This window comes from Sapajus apella, unplaced genomic scaffold (assembly GCF_009761245.1).
Source record: "Sapajus apella isolate SASKATOON/1434 unplaced genomic scaffold, GSC_monkey_1.0 scaffold76, whole genome shotgun sequence".
Lineage (NCBI taxonomy): Eukaryota > Metazoa > Chordata > Mammalia > Primates > Cebidae > Sapajus > Sapajus apella.
Window position 1 is genome coordinate 10,159,395 of NW_022437016.1, and position 22,652 is coordinate 10,182,046.

General features: G+C 39.6%; 2 protein-coding genes across 10 annotated transcripts in view; both read right to left on the reverse strand.

Annotated features, from left to right (window-relative positions):
• GOLGA1 (golgin A1) overlaps positions 1–3,881 on the reverse strand; it is a 66,070-nt gene extending 62,189 nt beyond the window's left edge. For 3 of the 5 annotated variants that reach the window (XM_032251579.1, XM_032251580.1, XM_032251576.1), the window contains exons 1-3: positions 3,728–3,881; positions 2,859–2,908; positions 1,657–1,946 (exon numbers count right to left, since the gene is read on the reverse strand). In XM_032251579.1, the coding sequence (XP_032107470.1) occupies positions 1,657–1,791 (135 nt within the window). In that variant the 5' untranslated portion in view covers positions 1,792–1,946; positions 2,859–2,908; positions 3,728–3,881. Of the gene's footprint in view, positions 1–1,656; positions 1,947–2,858; positions 2,909–3,591 lie in introns of all 5 variants that reach the window. The other 2 variants (XM_032251577.1, XM_032251578.1) reach the window with 2 other exon arrangements.
• An 11,675-nt stretch (positions 3,882–15,556) lies between these two features.
• SCAI (suppressor of cancer cell invasion) overlaps positions 15,557–22,652 on the reverse strand; it is a 180,008-nt gene continuing 172,912 nt past the window's right edge. For 2 of the 5 annotated variants that reach the window (XM_032251586.1, XM_032251585.1), the window contains one exon: positions 15,557–16,413. In XM_032251586.1, the coding sequence (XP_032107477.1) occupies positions 16,267–16,413 (147 nt within the window). In that variant the 3' untranslated portion in view covers positions 15,557–16,266. The remainder of the gene's footprint in view (positions 16,414–22,652) is intronic. The other 3 variants (XM_032251588.1, XM_032251587.1, XR_004260865.1) reach the window with 2 other exon arrangements.

A 22,652-nucleotide genomic window follows, 5' to 3' on the forward strand; every position in this document is an offset into this window, starting at 1 on the left:
AACTGCTTGAACCTGGGCAGTGGAGGTTGCAGTGAGCCAAGACTGCACCACTGCACTCCAGCCTGGGTGACAGAGTGCAACTCCATCTCAAGAAAAAAAAAGAAATTTATCTAACTTAAAAGGATCCTGTCGTATGCCAAAGACACACTTTAGTTTTTAAGCATGACATTTCCTTAATATAGCAACATCTTCATTTTTTGAAATCTTACCAGCCATAAACATATTTTACTAATAAGAAATATATTATAGGCTGGGTATGGTGGCTTACACCAGTAATCCCAGAACTTTAGGAGGCCAATGTGGGCGGATTGCCTGAGCTCAAGAGTTCAAGACTACCCTGGCAACATGGTGAAACCCTGTCTCTACTAAAATACAAAAAAATTAGCCAGGCATGGTGGCACACACCCGTAGTCCCAGCTACTTGGGAGGCTGAAGCGTAAGAATCACTTGAGCCCTGGAGGCAAGAGGTTGCAGTGAGCTGAGATTACACCACTGCACTCCAGCTTTGGCTACAGAGTAAAACTCCATCTCAAAAAAAAGAAAAGAAAAAGAAACATACTGTAATTTTTGGCATCACTGGTGCCATCTTTCCATCAACTTTCCCAATATAACAATGTACTGTGACTAACCACATAACACAACTCAGAGACCTTGTTAAGCAGTAATGACTTAGTTGTTAAATAAGTATATATGTCTGCAAAGAAAACAGGCCCAGACATTTTGAGAAATAAAATGCAAAAGAAGATGCACAAGGTATATAGATCGAAAAACAGTACAAGAGGACACTGGAGAGAATATGGAGAGCAACTCACAGAAAAATAAAGAAAAAAAATAGAGTACCTAACATTTACAAACCAAACATTAACAAAAAGCTACCTCAGAGTAAGAAGAATCAGATGTACAAGCTCTTATACAGCCATAAACCATGAAAGTATGAAATAATCATGCAATTTAAAATATTTATTAGAAGAATTCCCTGCAAAAGTATCTTTATTTATTTATTTATTTTTATTTATTTATTTTTTTTGAGACAGTCTCTCGCTCTGCCGCCAGGCTGGAGTGCAGTGGCACAATCTTGGCTCACTGCAACCTCTGCCTCCTGGGCTCAGGCGATTCTCCTGCCTCAACCTCCCGAGTAGCTGGAACTACAGGTGTGTACCACCATGCCCAGCTAATTTTTGTATTTTTAGTAGAGACGGGTTTCACCATGTTGGCCAGGATGGTCTCGACCTCCAGACCTGGTGATCTGCCCGCCTTGGCTTCCCAAAGTGCTGGGATTATAGGTGTGAGCCACCACATCCGGCCATCTTTATTTATTTATTTATTTATTTTTTTTTTTTTTTGAGACGGAGCTTCGCTCTTGTTACCCAGGCTGGAGTGCAATGGCGCGATCTCGGCTCACCGCAACCTCCGCCTCCTGGGTTCAGGCAATTCTCCTGCCTCAGCCTCCTGAGTAGCTGGGATTACAGGTACGTGCTACCATGCCCAGCTAATTTTTTGTATTTTTAGTAGAGACGGGGTTTCACCATGTTGACCAGGATAGTCTCGATCTCTTGACCTCGTGATCCACCCGCCTCGGCCTCCCAAAGTGCTGGGATTACAGGCTTGAGCCACCGCGCCCGGCCTCATCTTTATTTCTTAAGTAAAGATACTTACAAAGTCATCTCCTGAGTCAGCTCCCATTGAGGCAACCGATTCCTTGCTCACAGACCGTGGGATCCTAGTAGCACCTCCTGGCCTCTGGGCAACAGCAGTCTCTTCTGCAATTTTCTTCTTCAGTTTTGCAAACATGTTTGCTGTGTGGTTATCCCGCACTGATAAACAGCTCTCAGTAGTCCTGGTGTCTGTGATCAGGATTCAGACACAAAAGCCTACAAAGTTTCAGACATCCAAGCTAGCTGCATTCCCAGTTAAATATGGGCGAAGGGCTTATGGCAACACAGTATCTATAAATCAAATGAAGGAGACAGTTCAAAGTTAAACACTGGAAAGACTTCACATCTGAGTTATGTTATGCTTTAGATTTCAAAATTAAGTTTCATAACTTACATGTACACATATAGAACACAATTACCAAACATTTAAAAAGCACTCAGGTACTTCATATGCATATACAGATGAAGAAATTCAGTCTCAAGGAGATGAAGTAACCTGACAAAGATTGTGTGGGTAAGTGGCAGGGCTGGTATTTGAACAGAGGACTCTGATTCATAAATCTCTACCTATTTTTTTTTTAATTACACCATATTGGCAATGACATATGACACATTTGGTAAAATTTCTCAGAGCAGACATCAACATCACATATTCATGACTTAATAATTTCAAATCCTTCCTCCAATAAGCTTAACTACAGTTCAGTGTTCTTTTAAGTTGAAGACAAAACACATGTAATTCAATTCGTATGTAATTCAACATTCAGTACGTAATTCAATATGTAAAAGGTGTAATATTCTACTGTTTCAGGATGGTTTGCAGTCAACTGTCCAATAGAAAAAGCTGGTAACAGAAAAAAGAGGACAAGCCAGACAAGTATATTGTATAAGGTATCTGATAACCTTGAACATTTTCTGGAGATAATGTGTGGTTCTGAATTTGATAAAATTGCCTCCAATTACAGTTTCTTTTCTTCAGAATGTTTGACATGATATTTAAAGTAAGATTCAAAAATCTTTTCCTCCCAATGGTGTATAAAACACTAATACTCTGGTTCAAACCTCAACTTTCCATGTTTTGTGGAGGATGCCTAAGCTCTGCTCTAAGATATACAAATGGCATCTTACCACTTCAGATCATCCATTAAGTCTGTACAATTCTTCAGAAACTTTACTTTCAATATCTGTAAACCACTTACTCACCTGACTTATCTACTAGATTTAAAACAGCTTGGAGGTCAAAGCATTCTGTCCTGCATGAAGACAAAGATAAAAAGCATTGGATATTTCAAGTGTATGGCCGAAATGTTAGGTGGGGATGAGGGGAAGAAGTGAAGGAAGAGGAGGCACGGAAGAAGGATTAAAGGGAGTAAGAAAACCTGTCACTATCACAACTCTCAATGGGTTACCCTCCCTAACCCTGATATCCTATGAATTTCTTATTTATCTAAGAACTTCACTTACAAGAGCATAGAACAGAATTAATCACAGCAGTGGGTGGCTAAATTCACTTCTCTCTAGGAGCCCTGAGCAAAACAGTTGGAATGAGGTTAAGTTTTCCTTGGGCCAGTATTTATTTCTCGGTTGATTTCTACACTTACACAGTTTATCTGGCCAGACCCTGGGCTGTCTGGTCACGGATGTGCACTGAGAAAAGGCAAGGCAAAGTTGGGTAAACACAGATGCCTAACGCCCAGGGAGGCAGGCAGGGTGCTTCCATAGCAGTTTGGATCTCAGTCCCTCAGGCTCCCTCCAGCCCCGCCCGTGCTTGGACTGTCAAAGAAAGGAAGGATCCAATATCTCTCCCATTTGACAGCAGGGAAACTGAGCCCCAAGGAGGAGAAGCGACTTGTCCAAGGTCGCGCAAGGAGGAATCTCGGAACCCTAGGCTCCAGACTCCCAGGCCGGGGCAGCCCGCCTCCGCCCCCACTCTCACCCTTTCAGCACCCCGGTGCCGCCCCCCACCCCTTTGGGGCTTGGGCAACCCTGACCGGGCCGCTGTGAGGACCGACCGAGGCCACCGGGAGAATGAGGGGGGCCTGTTCGCATTCCCGGAGTCCCAGCCCGCGCACCTGCCGCTCTGTGGGCAGCCAGCAAAGCCCCGCCTCCGGGTCCCCTCGTGAGCCCCGGCCCGCGTCACCAGCCCCCACCGCCCGGCCGGCTAGTTGAGCAGTGACCCGGAACCGCACGTCTCCCAGCGCGCCGGAAGTGACTGCACGCGGGGTTGCATCGACGGGCGCATGCGCCCGGGAGAGGCCTCGGTGGCTACAGTTCCAGTTTCTGGGCGGCGGTTGGGCCGGAACGGCTGGAGGGCGCGGATGCCCGGCCGGCCGCTCCCTCAGCCCAGTTCGCCACGTCAGCAAGCGGCCAGTGCCGCAGACGATGACTGGGTCTCCTAGGCCTCTCTTGGTCTTTTTCTTTTTTAACGGAGGCGTGTGAGGAGCGAGGTTAAGTGGGAGGGGTTTCATGTTAAAAGGTAAAAAAAACCCAGTCCTTGCCGCAGGCCCGACTGTGCTGTGCTGGCCACAAACCCGGCCCGGGCTGCGCTGTTTGTCCAGGCGCCCCCCGCGCGGCCCGGTCCCGCCGCACCCTAGGCAGCCAGCCGCCTTGCCACGGTGTCACCCGGGAAGTCAGCGTTTCCGTCTTCACTCAGAAGCCTGTAGCTCCAGAAACAAGTCGTGGGACCTTTCACCTTGGGACCAGTTTTTATACTTTGGCACCTGTCATCTACTGTAGATGATGCGTTTTATGTCGCATCCCAGTACATAACGTCCAGCAGAACCACGTTCTTATTCTGTAATGCACTTAACGCTGGTGGCAGCTCACTGTATTAGATTAGCTTCACCATCCGCTGCTGGGCCGTCTCCTTTCTCCTTAGAAGTTCAAAGCATCAAAAGCGCCCGGCCGTGCCCCCGTGGTCCTAGCTACTTGGAAGACCGAGGTGAGAGGAGGTCTGGAGCCCAGGGGTTCGAGACCAGCCTGGGCACCGTGGCGAGACTCCGTCTCTTTTAATAAATAGCAATCATGCAAGCAGTAGGAAAAGAAAAAATACAGAAGAGGAAAAACTGCCTTGTTCTAAGTCCAGGCTGGGTGCGGTGGCTCACGCCTGTAATCCCAGCACTTTAGGAGGCCGAGGCGGGTGGATCACCCAAGGTCAGTTAAGACCAGCCTTACCAACATGGTGAAACCCCGTCTCTACTAAAAATACAAAATTAGCCGGACGTGGTTGCGCATGCCTGTAATCCTAGCTACTTGGGAGACTGAGGTAGGAGAGAATCGCTTGAACCCGGGAGGTGGACGTTGCAGTGAGTCAAGATCACGCCATTGCACTCCAGCCTGGGCAACAAGAGCGAAACTCTGTCTCAAAACAAAAAGTCACAGTCCAAATCAGTAGCCTAAGTCAGGTCCCTGAACTCAATGCCACCGCACCCATGCCACCTTAAGGAACTCTGGTTCCATCCCCATACTCAACACCAGCCCAAGAGTAAGCAGATTCCGCTCAGTTCTTCAACTGTCCCTTCCTTCGCGTGTTCCCGTTCTGACCAGGGGCAGGGCAAGGAAAAACCAAAACCAGGATTCAGACATTTACAAACTAACAAGAAGCATCCAATCTACAACCCCAAGATAGTTCAAAGCCTCTGAGATACCTGAATGAAGCAAACCCTAAACTGTCAATACCAAAAAAGTACCAAAAACTTTAAGCAAATAATGTTTATTTTTATATTGATGATACACTTAATATTTATGTGGATTCAAGATACAAAATTCATGTACAAGAGTTCACACCTGATGAATGTAGTCACATTCCTAGAGAACATTTATCAATCAAATAATCTCTAATCTCGTTACTCAATAAACATCAAAACAACGTTTCAGTTTTCATCCTCTAGCATTGATGTGCCCTCAAGGTGGTAGGCACTGAGTTACAGGAGAAAACATTGGAAAGCCTATTGAATCAGCTCTGCAGAATCACAGTGTTTACTCTGAAATTCATTTAGTGAAGTAGTGAAAGGCTATCTTTTATGACAAATCACATACAAGAGTCAAAAGTGATGAACTTATGAAAATAAAATGTTTCAAGAACTTCTCAATTTCTAAAATCTATGGAGTATTAACCATAACAGACAAAGAAGAAAAAGGCTTCTGGAAAGGAAGAAAACAAAAAACATCCTGTTTTTGTATGGCTTAAGCAATTCAGAACACAACTGACAAGACTTTTACAATACCACAAATGTTCAAGTCAAATGATAGTGACAATATAATTTTTCCCCTTAGTCATTGGTAGTAAATAGCCCCTTCAAAATTTATCCTACTGTTAACACATATAAAAACTAATGAATCCAAACAGTTTTGCTAACAGGGCTGAGTTGATGGATTTTTTCCTAAAGTATTAACTCACAATATCCAAATATTAATACAAATGAACAACGAGATTGTTTCAAAGATTACAGTGATTTGTGAATAGCTAAATAGGCAACCAAATAGCTTCATTATTTGCACAACAGATTAGCAGCACTTGGATAAGAATTGTTACATGAAAAATATTGTGCTTCAGTCTCTTGAGGAGAGCTAATATAACTCTATAATCCCTATAGTGTTACAACTCTATAACATTTCAGTTACAGACAAGCACAATTTTTAAAGAGTATTTCACACCACTAGAAAATCGAGTAATTATATCCTCCAAATGTAATTACTGCTATGATTTAAACAAGTGCATTTCTGCCTAATAATCATAATGTAGACAATAAATTCACTATTATTTTCAAGGGAAAAAGATCAAACGTAACTTATTTTAACTCCTATTTGATTATCTTAACCTTTAGTGATGATCTGAATTTAAAAAAGGGAAATTCAACCTTACAATGGAAATAGCTCAGAGAAAATAAAGTGGCCTGAAATTACAATAATCCTTAGCACAAAGTAAAAAGTTATTTAAAACTGCTTCATCTGATTCAATGATTAATGAAACCACTATTTATACTGGTGCTACACAATGAAGATAACCTATGTGGATAAATTATTTCACTTGTAAACTCTACTATAAAAATGTTAGGACTTTGTATCTGCCTTTCCTATTGTCTAAGACATTTCTATCTCAGCTGGAAGAATCCTCCAAAATAAAGGTTTCTCTGATTGTTGAACAGCAAGCTTTATTAAAAACAAGCAAAAAAAGAAAACAGTTGGAGAACTAGCCATATGATCTATGTTGCAAAAGGAATGCACTGTACTGAACCATAGAAGGTCTTTTTAATGATATAATAAACAACAGTTAAAAAAAAAACATTCTTCAGGAAACAGTAATAAAAATTATTTTTTCTTTCTTTTTTTTGAGACAATCTCACTCTGTCGCCCAGGCTGAAGTGCAATGGCACAATCTTGGCTCACTGCAACCTCCATCTCAAGGGTTCAAGTGATTCTCCTGCCTCAGCCTCCCAAATAGCTGGGATTACATGTGCCTGCCACCATGCCTGGTTGACTTTTTTTTTGTATTTTAGTAGAGGCGGGGTTTCACCATGTTGCCCAGGTTGGTCTCGAACTCCTGAGTAATAAAAATTTTTATTGTGCTAAAACACTTTAAGCAAATTTTTTCCTGCAGATATTTAATATACCACAATATATACTTTTAATTTAGGAAAAAAGTAATTGATAGCATGCAAAGAAGGGTGGTAACAATATTTTTAAAAATACAGTGGTTATCCCTCTATGGTTTGGAAGTATTTACTCTTGGAATTATCATATATGATCATTTCAAATTATGCTTACTCATACTGATTTCATGTTTGAGAAAATTTATGGGTTAAATTGTAATGTTTACAAATCTCAATTTTCAATCATGGCGAAGCGGACATTCACAACAGCTTCAAAAGAGAAAATCAGTGATATAACAAACATTTAAGTATCATTTACTGCAAACCTATAAGAAGGCTGGCCACAATTCACTATTTCATTCTGAAAGTTATATAACTCAGCCTATTAGCTTTTATTCCATAAGCCTGTGAGAAAAGTGTAAAACCTGAAATTACCTGTCTTAATAAACAATATTACACCTAAAAAGATGATTGTCTTAGTAGATAGACTGGAACTGTACAGCAAAATAGGAAATTGATTCCCAATTTATAGTCTGTTCTATGACAAAATTCAGGCTTGAATAAGTGAGTTTGTAGTTTTAATATAATGTACTTAAAACTATTAAAAAAAAAAAACAGCTCTGAGTCTACTGTCCAAGTATGTTTAAAAATCACACTGCTTAGTCTGATAACTATTTTAATAATAATTTTTTTAGGCCAGGCATAGTGACTCACACCTGTAATCCCAGCACTCTGGGAGGCCGAGGCAGGTGGATGACTTGAGATCAGGAGTTCGAAACCAGCCTGACCAACTTGGTGAAACCCCATCTCTACTAAAAATACAAAATTAGCTGGTCGTGATGGCAAATGCCTGTAATCCCAGCTACCTGGGAGGCTGAGGCAGGAGAATCTTTTGAACCCAGGAGGTGGAGGTTTGCAGTGAGCTGAGTTTGCACCATTGCACTCCAGCCTGGGCAACAAGAGCGAAACTCCATCTCAAAAAAATAAAAATATAATTAATAATTTTTAAAACCACAAAATAAATTAACAAAAATATTTTAAAATGAAGAATGGTGCCTCCATAGGTGATTAAATAATGATGTTATGTAAAATTGGAATTTTCCTCAAAAGTCAGTATTGCACTAAACTAATAAGTGAAAAATACCAATTTTAGTTTAAAAAACATTTCATATTTACATAATTCCAAAGGAAATATTTCTATGGCACCAACAAATTAGTTATACTTAATACAGTTATTGTTACCCAATTAAAGGCATATCCCCCTACATCATCCTGACACCCTTCACATCAATAGGTGATTGATTCTATTCACACATCAATTATTTTTCCTTAAGCACAAGGCATGCTTAAGTCTTTTTGTTCAAAACTCAATGAAGCTGGAACACAGTGTAATATTAGGCTTTGAGATTCTAGTTTGAGGAAAATAATCACTTTTTTTTAAGTGGTCCCATTATCCAGGAAAGACTGAGAGGTACAGCACAAATAGGTATAAAGTATCAATGTATAAGAGTGCAGGAGACTAGGGGGAAAGAGCTAGGTTTTCTAAGCAAGTGTTACCTTATTCAACCACAAAGTGACTGGCTTTACAATAGTCAGGGCCAGAAGTTACATTCACAATGTCAGTCTTTTCTACTTTGATTATTACTACTGTCCTCAATATCCACAAGGAGCCTGAGTCAGTTGCATGAATTTTAAATGGTGTAATATCTATAATATCTGCTCTACTACTCTCCAGTGCAAAACAATGATTTGGTCATTCAAACAACAGAGTATCAGATCCTATGGATGTTTTTACTGATTTTTCAGAAATAAATTACCAAATTTTAACAATTATTCAAGAAAAATGCTGTTATAATTATTTCTAAATGTAATACTGTAATTGAAAAGTGTTATGAATAGTTGGCTGTTTTATAAAATACAATTAATCAGCAAATGTAACATTTTTGGGGTGGTAAAACTGACTCCTGAGATAATTTCTCTTTTAAGATAATTTAATATTGGATCAGATAGATTTAATCTTCCAAAGAATATTGGCATAAAAAATTGCTTTGCAGTTACATTTTATCATGCAAAAATAACCTCTACTTAATTTCTGCAGGGAATATATAAGTGTATATTAAACTTCTCCTACACTCTTTCATGCAGATAAATATGTCAACTGAAGACAGGTGTAACCAAACATTGATACTTGGCAAGATTCTATAGGTTCACAAATTGGCACTGCACATATTTACTATCCTCTTATCCTCCCCAACCTTATCATCCTTGGGAGAGGTTTGAAGGCCCAGATTTTTATAGCACACCATGCATCTAATATTAAAAACTCTGCTTCATGTGTGAATATATCATCAACTTGCAGAACACAAGTGGTCTCATAGAGACAGCAATACAACGGGAGGCATTTTATTCACTGGAAGCATTTTCTCAGATGAGCCTACTCACCTTTGATATGCAAGTTCAATAAGAAAAAATCTGTAGCCGGAAATGCCAAGACAGGACTAAATTAATCATAGCTGCTGCAAATATACAAATTAACAACCTCCTGTTCCTCATTAAATCCTATCCTACTTAGGTTAGGCCATCCCTTAGCTAATGCCCCTTTTTCTGCCTCACAGAGACACATATAAAACGAGGCACACCAATGTAAAAAAAAAAAAATTGTTGCAAAATCAAAATTCAGTATGAGGCATAAAAATGAAAACTGGGAATATATTTCCTCTATTTAACGGACACTTTCCTATTTTTAAATGTGATCAAAGCAGTTTTTTTCCCACAGCCTCTTGATTAGGTCCCAATGTAAATAATTTACTACTGAGTAATAATACTCAAATGTGGATCAAGAAAATAAAGGACTAATAAAGCTTAAGAATCTGCTGGTGACTCAGTTTCACATAGTTAGGTTTTTCAGGTTTATATCACTAATTTATCATCAGCTTAAATAAAAATCTGCAAGTGATGTAAAGCTAAGAATATCCAGCTTTCTGTTTCAATTCCAAATTAGCCCATTTTATCCAAACACAAGCCCCTCAAAATAGAGGCTCATGAATGAGATACAGCCACAACCTAATTACAGCAGCATGAACAATGCCACTACGATGTCCTCACAGAACTTAAATAAATTCAGCCCACAATGGGTATGGGTACATAATATACACATACTGTATCATTGCATATCAATATATTTACAAATATGTACACATATATACAAAAAGTATACACAGATTGCATGTAGCATCACAAAAATATACATATGCCATTACAAACAAAATAAGAATTTCAAATAAATAAGGTCAACAAAAAAGCCCTCAAGCTAAATACCTTCTATGCTTTCCAAATACACACAGGAACATATACACTCAAAATATCACCAGGAGACTCATAGCATTCAGATTCATATCAAATCTTATACTCACTCAGGGTGGGGAGGTGGTTTTGAATCAATGACAATGGCCAAGTTAGCAGACCTTGGTGCCTGACTATATTTCCAGTCCAGAATGTTCTCTATATCAGGCTGATTACAAGTCTCTATAAATAACTAAGATTTTTCAACTGGGTCCGAACTGCTTTTCAGAGACAGAAAGTTACTAAATCACACATGTCAGAGATTAAACTTGGAGGAGAGTGCTAAAGAAAGCTCCATAAAACCTAATACATAAATCTAATTTGTCACTTTTCCCATTATCCTGACTAAATTCAGTACAATTACCACCTAATCTGTTTCAGGGAATTCTATTGCACAAAGGAAATAAAGGGCAGCAGCCAGAAGTTGGAGGGAAAGGAACCACCCGAATCCTGTATCAGTAAAACTCCAGCCACAAGTGGATTGCACTTTGCCTCTGAAATCCTTAAACATTTCAATTTGGTAAAAATAAAGAGGGTACAATAAATTCTGTGCTTTGAGAAGTTTGAGAGCACCACTTTCTAGGAGAAACACACATGCATACGAAGAATACATCTTGGCTAGAATAAAAGATAAATGTCAGACTCACAGATTTTTATAATTAATAAAAATTTGATGCTGTTTTGTTCCAAAATACAAATCTCTAATTATTCTTTTTTGTTCATTATAGAAAGCAGTCTGAGCTACTGAAAAGACTGGGCTGAGATGAAGAGATCTGAGTTTTAGTTCTAGTTCTATTACTATGAATAACTTTTTGGGTCTCTGTTTTCTCTTCTGTAAAACAGAAGATAGCTGCTTTACCAACTTCAGAAATATAAAGAAAGAAAAAATTCCATTGTGCTTCATTTTGTTTTGTGTATAACTGATGTCTTATAGTCTTAGGCTTTCTATATTTTTTACAGTGAGACTTAATACAGATGAGAGACTGTATCAGAATCTCCAGGGAGAATTTGTGCAATTTGAAAACAAAGTGCTTTTTCCCTTTGCTTTGCTCTGTTCTTAGTTCCAATATTTAGATTTTTATGAATTCTAATATAGGGCTTAAATTTTTTGCATTTATAAAAGGCAGGTGGTATGCTTTTGTTTTGTTTTGTTTTGAGACCGAGTCTCACTCTGTTGCCCAGGCTGGAGTGCAGTGGTGTGATCTCAGCTCACTGCAACCTCACTGCAACCTCTGCCTCCCGGGTTCAAGCAATTCTTCTGCTTCAGCCTCCTGAAGACTGGGACTACAGGTGCACGCCACCACACCCGGCTAATTTTTGTATTTCTAGTAGAGACAGAGTTTCACCATATTGGCCAGGCTGGTCTCGAATTCCTGACCTCATGATCCGCCAGCCTTGGCCTTCCAAAGTGCTGGGATTATAGGCATGAGCCACTGCGCCCAGCCTGTATGCATTTTTAAAAAATGAAATTCTTTGCCAGTATTAGCTCAAGCCCATTGGGCAATTGTCCTTTAACATAATTCTTCTTCCTTGATTAAAGTAATATCTTAAAATACAGAAGCTGGGTGAGGTACAAGGAGGGTTTATTAAAGTGTAGGTTTAGGCCAGGTGCGGTGATTCATGCCTGTAATCCCAGCACTTTGGGAGGCTAAGGCAGGTGGATCACCTAAGGTCAGGAGTTTGAGACCAACCTGACCAATATGGTGAGACCCCCATCTCTACTAAAAATACAAAATTAGCTGGGCATGGTGGTGAATGTCTGTAATCCCAGATATTGGGGAGGCTGAGACAGGAGAAGCACCGAAACCAGGAGGAAGAGTTCACAGTGAGCCGAGATCCCACCACCGCACTCCAGCCTGAGTAATAAGAGTGAAACTCTGTCTCAAAAAAAACCCCCAAAACCCTGTATGTTTAACACTTTCATGATAAAAAGTAAAGAAAGAAGGCCAGGCACAGTGGCTCATGCCTGTAATCCCAGCACTTCGGGAGGCCGAGGCGGGTGGATCACCTGAGGTCAGGAGTTCAGGACCAGCCTGACCAACATGGAGAAATCCCATCTCTACTAAAAATACAAACTTAGCCAGGCGTGGTACATGCCTGTAATCCTAGCTACTCGGGAGCCTGATGTAGGAGAATCGCTTGAACCCTGGAGGTGGAGGTTACGGTGAGCTGAGATCGCACCATTGCACTCTAGCCTGGGCAACAATAGCAAAACTCTGTCTCAAAAAAACAAAACAAAACAAAACAAAAGTAAAGACAGAGAAGACAAATAAGGTATCCGTGCAAATGTGACCCTCCTAATGAAGCCTACCCTGATCATCACTGTTTTTTTTTTCCTTTCTTTTTTTCCAGAGATGAGGTCTTGCTTTGTCACCCAGGGGGGAGTGCAGTGGCACAATCACAGCTCATGGCAGCCTCAAACTCCTGGGCTTAAGTGATCCTCCCACCTCGGCCTGCCAGGTTATGGGACAGGTTATAGGGGCACGCCACCATGCCCTGCTTGATCACTCTTTTAAACATTGTTCTTCTCTTAAGAAAACAAACAAAAGATTTACCTTACCATAATCTACACTTTTCCATCTTACTTAACATTTTCTAACATAAATTACTTTTCTTTATTGACTTACTCTTCCTACTAGAATGTAAGCTTCATGAACAAAAGGATTTTTAAGTCTATTTTGTTTGCTTCCCCAATGCCCAGAAGAAAATCTGGAGTATAATGGTTGTTTAATATGCATTGTTTTTTAAGCCATCAATTAAACAATAACATTTTCCAGCACAGTTTTTCTCTCTTTGAAGATTCAAGGTCACTTCAGTCCACTTTAGATTTTTAACCATCAGTAAGGAATTACACTATTAGCTTGAGGGGCAACATGATAAGGGTCAATGTTGTGAATTTTAAGACCCTTATTTTTAGACAAACATGTTTCTGATCATAAAAGCTCTAATTTCTTTAGGAGAGTTTCCCTCTGCAGCAGTTTCTAAAACAGTTAAGTGGGACCCAGATATTCTTGAACAAAATCTAGGTAAATATGACTTACAAAAGAAACTGTGTACACTACAAACAGGGTAAATAGTTATCCTGGTGGTTGGAGCAGAGAAATCAATACTTTTGGAAACAAGAGTCCAAATTACGGAATCATAGAGTTGGAAAAGACCTGGGCCAACCTCTTCATTTTACAGATGGGAGTGCTAACAAGCAGAGACATGAAGACGCTTGTCAAAGGGCCTAACACTAGTTACCAGGAAAGCCAGGACTAGAACTCAGGTCTCCTAGTTCTCAGACCAGTGTTCTTCATGCTTAACAGGGGAGGATAAAGCTCAGAACAGTAAATACTACTTTAAACATTAGAGGACAGGAAACCCTGTGTTGGTAGGAGCATAACTGGCATAGGACTTAAGGAGAATTGAAATAAGAGGTCAGAAAATAGAAGATAGTCTATTGCTGTAGTTCAATGAACACTGTTACTAAAGGAAAACTATGAAGTTAAGACACTGAAGAAAAGGGAAAGCAGTCTTTACCTGAAAATGAAAACAACCCACTAGCAAAGGAAATCTCTTTTCTCAAGCTTTCTGAAATACTGTTTGAAAGAACAAACAAAAATATTTTTAAAAAGTAAATAGGCCAGGTACAGTGGCTCACACCTGTAATCCTAGCACTTTGGGAGGTTGAGGCAGGAGGATCACTTGAGCCCAGGAGTTTGAGACTAGCCTGCTCAACAAAGTGACACCACATCTCTACAAAAAATTAAAAACTAAAGAAAATTAGCCAGGCACGGTGACGCATGACTGTAGTCCCAGCTACTTGGGAGGCTGAGGTGGGAGGATTGCCTGAGTTCAGGAGTTTAAGGCTGCAGTAAGCCATAATCATACCCGTGCACCCCAGCCTGGGCAACAGATCAAGACCCTATCTCTTAAAAAAAAAAAAGTATACAAAATACCCTCCAAGTCCCCAAACCCCAAAACAGCAACTTTGGACTTCAGATTTAAAACATCAGCAAATCAGAGCAGGAATGGGAATAACTTAGACCCAAATTAGTCTCTATGCCAGAAATGAAAACCAAGTTAAAAAGAATGGCCGGGCATGGCGGCTCATGCCTGTAATCCCAGCACTTTGGGAGGCCAAGGCAGGCAGATCAAGAGGTCAGGAGTTTGAGACCAGCCTGACCAACATGGTGAAACCCCATCTCTACTAAAAATACAAAAATTAGCCAGGGGTGGTGGCGGGTGCCTGTAATCCAAACTACTAGGGAGGCTGAGGCAGGAGAATTGCTTGAACCCAGGCGACAGAGGTTGCAGTGAGCCAAGATAGTGCCACTGCACTCCAGCCTGGGCAACAAGAGCAAGACTCCGTCTCAAAACAAACAAAAATTACAGTACAAAATTTACCTAGGGTCATGAGAAAGAGATACCAAAAGCAATCACCTCACTTCCCCTGGGACTGCCAGATGTGATCCTGTACAGAAAATCAGGTATAATGCCTTTCATTCACAGATTTCTGAAATTGAATGCTGGGTAATCAAAAAGGAGGAGGGGATATCCTAGCTAGTGACTGAAATTATAAAGGGAATGACAGGGAAGGAAAACACAAAAAAGAAAAATTCTTATAATATACACTGAGTCTTATTTAAGATAATAAAAATGTTGTGCATTAATATAAATACTAAATACAGGGAATGTTAATAAATCTTATTTCCAAATTGTCAATACAAAATCAACTTACATTTTAGGTTTCATAACACCCGTTAATCCTTACCAAAATTCAAAACATCTCTGACTTTGAAGTCTCATAAATTTGAAAGAGGTAAAAAATTAAAACTTTATACTCTATGCCACAGATATCAATCCAGTCTTTAAACGTGATCTCATAAACCAAGAGTTTAAATAGAATTCCTATTGGAGACATTGTATTATGAAACCAATGACATGTTTTTTTGGCTGAAATATTTCAAAGTTGTTTCCTTTTTCATTTCCAGCATTCAAAGACTACAAAAAAAAAAAATATGGAAGTAAATCTCCTAACACAATACTCATACATTCCAAGTAATATTTACCATCTCAAGTCCTCAATTAAGATCTAGCTTTCAAATGCAAATCAATCCAATTTCTGAAATTATGACAGTATTGAAAGAAATTAAATGATTTCAAAAACTGGCTTGATCATGTTTCAAAGAATCAAACATTTTTCTACCAGCTAAGTTGGAAAGAGAAAAAATATATGATGCAGGGACTCTGTTCTTGATTTTCAGTAGTCCATCGTGGCTAGCTTCATTATTATGAACCATTACATATTTCCAAATCCAGACATTTAACTTATCCAAGTATAAGAGTTGGATTTACCTCATTATACAAAAATAAATGGTTTACTCTTCTCAGGGTGAGAATAGTGACTATTTGAGTGTAGGATTAGATGTAGGAGGTAAATATGCATCCCTCAAAATCAAAAAATAAAAATTCCAAGATTGAGATTTTAAAAGACCTGAAAGGTTGCATTTTAAAACAGTTAGCTAAAAGTGTGAACGTTTTTTTTTCTTAGTTTTTTTTTTTAAAATGGTGGCCCTAAATTAAAAAAAATAAAAAGTAAGTAACACCACTATATGTCTGTTATCACATTAGAAAACTGCACCATTTAAAATTTGTGGAAAATGAAAATTTGTTTTGACAAGAGGGTTTTTGTTTTAATAGTCATCAATGGTATTCTCAAAGAACACGTTTCGAACATCCAGAATGGATGCTAATTCCAAAATGTGCTTCTGGAGATGAGGATTCTCCACTGTTTCATCCCTTGGCAGTTGTGGATATGATTCTGGATAATTTCGTGTTTCCTGGTAGGCAAAGAAGAGAAAAGTCAAGTTTTGTAGTCCAATGAAAGAAAATGATACACATAGATACAGTGTCGAGTAATATAATATGTATTTTCTCTTTTATATTGGAATAATTCTTATTAATATATTTGTTGAATATTGAATTGCTGATATTTAACCATTTTGACTTCTAAAAATGACAATTTCATATGGTTCAATGTAATATATTCATTTAATGAGTTATTCACAAATGTTTACTGAGGTCTATTGTTGCTAGGCACTACGATCTGTACCATGTGGAAACCGTATAATTCATGCTATTGGGGGTGAAAAATCCTAACACATATAGAATTTCAACAAGTATCCGTTAAACAAATAAAAAGATATTGCTTTGGAAATTAAAATGAGGCTGGGGTTGCTGGCCATGGTGGCTCACGCCTGTAATCCCAGCACTTTGGGAGGCAGAGGCAGAAGGGTTGCTTGAATTTAGGAGTTTGAGACCAGCCTGGGTTACACAGTGGACTCCCATCTCTATAAAAAAGTAAAAAATAAAAAAATAAGCTGGGTGTAGCGGCACCATGCCTGTGTTCCTAGCTACTTGGGAGACTAAAGCAGGGGGACTGCTTGAGCCCAGGAGGTCAAGGCTGCAGTAAGCTGTGATCATGTCACTATACTCTAGCCTGTACAACACAGCGAGACCCTGTCTTAAAAAAAGGAAGAAGAGGGAAAAGACATGAGAAGCATTGACAAGGTCAAATTAATGGGCCCTGGCAATTAATTATGGGATAGGGAGGTATCAAAAATGACTAAGATTCCAGGAATGCATGATGACTTGAGAGAAGACTGGGGAGCTTCTCAAAGAAAAGGTGAGGTAAAGGATGAGCTAATTTGGGGACAGTATAAGGCTTCAGGTTTTAGGTATATTTATTCGAGGCAAAATGATAATACCGACAGAACTGCCCCTCAACCAGAATTTGCAAATTCAGGGCAGTATCTCAGAAGACAAGTTGAGTGTACGTAAATACTGATAGAATCTTCATGGAGATAAAAACTGAAGCTATCAAAATGAATCAGATTCCTAAGAATATTAGCAAAGACAGTGAAAAGAGTTAAGGAGGGATAAAAAGGGTAGAGAAAAATCAGAAGAAAAAAGCAAGCATGGGAGGCTGAGGCAGGAGAATTACTTGATCCCAGGAGGTGGAGGTAACAGTGAGCTGAGATCACGCCACTGCACTCCAGCCTGGGCAACAGAGTGAGACTCTGTCTCAAAAAATAAAAAAGCAACCAGAAAAAATAATAAAAAAATTGATGTGGAAAAGTTTGACCTGGAAACAAAAGAAGACAATTTCAAGAATTGGGTAATTCTCTTTTAGAAATTCATTTTTTAAGACAGAGGCTCGCTCTGTCACCCAGGCTGGACTGCAATAGCATGATCTTGGCTTACTGTAGCCTCCACCTCCCAGGTTCAAGCAGTTCTCCTGCAATGGCCTCCTGAGTAGCTGGGATTACAGGGACCCAACACCACGCTGGCTAATTTTTTGTATTTTTAGAAGAGACGGGGTTTTGCCATGTTGGTCAGACTGGTCTTGAAGTCCTGACCTCAGGTGATCCGCCCACCCTGGCCTCCCAAAGTGCTGGGATTACAGGCGTGAGCTACCAGGCCCCACCTAGAAATTATTCTTCATTTGGTCAGTTCTATAAACTATAATCCTGCCATACATTTAAAATTTCCTAAAGAAGTTGCTTCTTTTCTATATATCTCATGCAACAATTCACACATGTAAATGTTAACTTCTCTCTTTTTGATACAGGACTCACTTATCTCACATTACAAAAATAAAAATTTTTTTGAGACAGAATCTCACTGTGTTGCCCAGGCTGGAGTGCACTGGCATGATCACAACTCACTGCAGCCTCGACCTCCTGGGTTCAAGTGGTCCTCCCATCTCAGGCTCCCAAGTAGCTGGCACAACAGGTATGCATAACCATGCCCAGCTAAATATTGTATTTTTTGTAGAAATAGGGTATTGCCATGTTGGCCATACTGATCTTAAACTCCTAAGCTCAACCAATCTACCCGCATCAGCCTCCCAAATCACTGGGATTGTAGGCACAAGCCACTGTACCCAGCCATGATTAGAGGTTTAAATACTACTATTTCAGAAATTGAAAGAGCAGACAGAAAATCAACAAGAATGCAGAAGATACAGAGAACACTCTTCAAATTAGTTTAGTATCAAACTGAACTAACTGACATTTTTATATAATTCCATCTAGTAATACCAGAACACACCGAATTCTTTTCAAGTGCAGATAAAACCACTGCCAAGAGAATTCATAGGCTGGGTCAAAAAAAAATCTGAATAAATTTTAAAACTGAAATTATACAGTGAAAGCAATGCTTAAAAGGTAAGTACTTCTATGCTCGGTAGTTACACAATCCTCCCACTGAAACATCATGGCAATCTCATGAGGTAGCTTTTGTTATCATTTTACAGATAAGTAAACTAGGCTAGGAGAGGTGAGATCACTCTTCAATGCCATACAGCTAGCGAGAGGCAAACTGTATTTCTTTGTAACAGTTTTATTAATACACAACTAACATACCATACAATTCACCCATTTAATGTGTACAATTCAGTGGCATTTATTATATCCAGAAAGTTGTTTAACTATCGCCACAACCAATTTTAGAGCACTTCATCACCCCCAGAAGAAGCCCTTTATTCTCTAGCAGATCCCTCCCCCATTTACCCCAGTCCCCTCCCTCAGCCCTGGATAATCCCTCATCTGCTTCTGATATCTACGAATTTGCTTATTCTGGACATTCCACATAAATAAGCCATATAATATGTGGTCAAAAATAAAAGGTGGCTGGTGCAGTGGCTCACACCTGTAATCCCAGAACACTGGGAGGCCAAAGCAGAAGGATCACCTGAGGTCCGGAATTTAAAACCAGCCTGGCCAACATAGTGAAACCCTATCTCTACTAAAAATACAAAAAATTAGCCAGGCATGGTGGTGTACACCTGTAGTCCCAGCTACTCAGGAGGCTGAGGCAGGAGAATCACTTGAGTCCAAGAGCCAGAAGTTGCCATGAGCCAAAACTGCGCCAATGCACTCCAGCCTAGGCAAGAGTGAAACTCAGTCTCAATAAATAAATAAATAAACATAAATGTATTAGAAGAGAAGAAAGGTTTGAGATCCAAGCTTAAAACACTAGAATTAATATAAATTAAAGTAAAAAGGAAACAATAATAAAGTATGAATGGAAATAAATTAAATAGAAAAGAGAAACAGCTACTCAGAAGATGGAGACGGGAGATCTCTTGAGCTGAGGATTTCCAGGCCAGCCTGGACAACAGAGCAGGACCCTATCTCAAAAATTTAAAATAAATAAGGCCGGGCGCAGTAGCCTGATTTATTTTTTAGTCTCTACTGAAAAATATAAAAATTAGCTGAGTGTGGTGGCAGGTGTCTGTAATCTCAGCTACTCAGGAGGCTGAGGCAGAAGAATCACTTGAATCCAGGAGGCAGAGGTTGCAGTGAGCTGAGATTGCGCCACTGCACTCCAGTCTGGGCAACAGAGCGAGACTCTGGCGAACACTAAAAAATCAGGAGACAACAGATGCTAAAGAGAATATGGAGAAATAGGAACACTTTAATCTGTTGGTGGGAATATAAATTAGTTCAACCATTGTAGAAGACGCTGTGGCGATTCCTCAAGGATCTAGAAATAGAAATACCATTTGACCCAGCAATCCCATTATTGAGTATATACCCAAAGGATTAATAAATCATGCTATTATAGACACATGCACATGTATGTTTATTGCAGCACTGTTCACAATAGCAAAGACTTGGAACCAACCCAAATGCCCAACAATGAGAGACTGGATAAAGAAAATGTGGCATATATACACCATGGAATACTATACAGCCATAAAAAAGGATGAGTTCATATTCTTTGCAGGGAGACAGATAAAACTGGAAACCATCATTCTCAGCAAACTGACACAAGAACAAAAAACCAAACACTGCATGTTCTTATTCATAAATGGGTGTTGAACAGTGAGAACATATGGACACAGGGAGGGGAACATCACATATTCAGAAAGCTGAAATTGGACCCCTTCCTTACACCTTATACAAAAATTAACTCCAGATGGATTAAAGATTTAAACATAAGACCTAATGCCATAAAAACCCTAGGAGAAAACCTAAGCAATACCATTCAGGACATAGGCATGGTCAAGGACTTCATGATTAAAACACCAAAACCCATGGCAACAAAAGTAAAAATAGACATATGCATATAGAAAATCTTAAGGAACATATAAGAAAGCTAAAAGAACTAACAAGTGCATTTAGCAAGACTGGCAGGATACAAGGTCAACTGTATTTACTTATTTTTTTGAGATAGGGTCTCTCATTGTCTCACCCAGGCTGGAGAGCAGTGGCATGATCACGGCTCACTGTAGCCTTGACCTCCCGGGCTCAAGTGATCCTATTATCTCAGCGTCCCAGGTAGCTGGGGCTCTGGGGACGTGCACCATACCCAGCTAATTTTTTGTACTTTCTGTAGACACGGGGTTTCACCATGTTGCCCAGCTGGTCTTGAACTCCTGGGCTCAAGTGATCTGCCTGCCTCAGCTTCCAAAAATGCCCAGCCAAATAACTCAATTTTTAAATCATAACAAAACATAAAATACTTTGGCATAAATTATAAGACACATGCAATACCTGTATGATAAAAACTACAAAATCCTAATGAAACAAACTAAATATTTAAGTAAATGAGGATATATACCATAATTATTGACTAAAAGATTCAATATTATTAAAATAGTAATTCCCCACAGGTGAATTATACATAGATTTTTAATGTAATTCCAAGCAAAATGTGACAAGGATGCTAAAATTCATACAGAAGTACAAAGGAATTAAAACAACCAAAACACTTAAAATATTTTGGGGAACAGTACTCTCCCTATCAGATTTTAAGACTTTTTTTTGAGACAGAGTCTTGTTCTGTTGCCCAGGCTGGGCAATCTCAGCTCACTGCAACCTTAGCCTCCTGGTTTCCAGCGATTCTCCTACTTCAGCCTCCTGAGGAGCTAGGAGTACAGGTGTACGCCATCACGCCTGGCTAATTTTTTTTTTTTTTTAATTTTTAGTAGAGACAGAGTTTTACCATGTTGGTCAGGCTGGTCTTGAACTCCTGATCTCATGAACCATCTGCCTTGGCCTCCCAGAGTGGTGGGATTACAAGCATGAGCCACTGCACCTGACCAGATTTTAAGACGTTTTTAAAGCTACAATAGTAAAGGCAGTAGTGTGTTTGAAACAAATTCTGTAAATCAATGGAAGAGAATTTAGAGTTCAGAAATATCCCTATACATACATGCTTAATTGATTTTCAACAAAGTTACCAATGTAACTTTTTTGAAAAATATTTTCAACATATGGTACTAGAACAACTGTATATCCATATTAAAAAACTTTATCTCACACTGTAAACAAAAATTAACTCAAACCATAGACCTACATGTAAAAGCTAAAACTATAGGCTGGGCAAGGTGGCTCACACCTGTAATCCCATTACTTTGGGAGGCCAAGGAGGGTGGATCACAAGGTGAGGAGTTCAAGACCAGCCTGACCAACATGGTAAAACCCTGTCTCTACTAAAAATAAAAATAAAAATATTAGCCGGGAATTAACCAGGCATGGTGACATGTGCCTGTAATCCCAGCTACTTGGGAGGCTGAGGCAAGAGAATTGCTTGAACCCAGGAGGTGGAGGTTGCAGTGAGCTGAGATTGTGCCACTACACTCCAGTCTGGGCGACAGAGCAAGACTCGGTCTCAAAAAAAAAAAAAAAAAGCTAAAACTATAAAACTGCTAGAAGAAAACATGGAAACACGGGAGAAGGCCAGGTGCAGTGGCTCATGCCTGTAATCCCAGCACTTTGGGAGGCCAAGGCAGAGGGATCACTTGAGGTCAGGAATTCGAGATCAGCCTGTCCAACATGGTGAAAACCCATCTCTACTAAAAATACCAAAAAAATTAGCTGGTGTGGTGGCAGGAGCCTATATAATTCCAGCTAGTCAGGAGGCTAAGGAAGGAGAATTGCTTGAATCTGGGAGGTGGAGGTTGCAATGAGCTGAGATCATGCCACTGAACTCCAGCCTAGGTGACGGAGACTCTGTTTCGAAAACAAACAAAGAAACAAACAAACAACCTTTTTAACTTTAGGTAAAG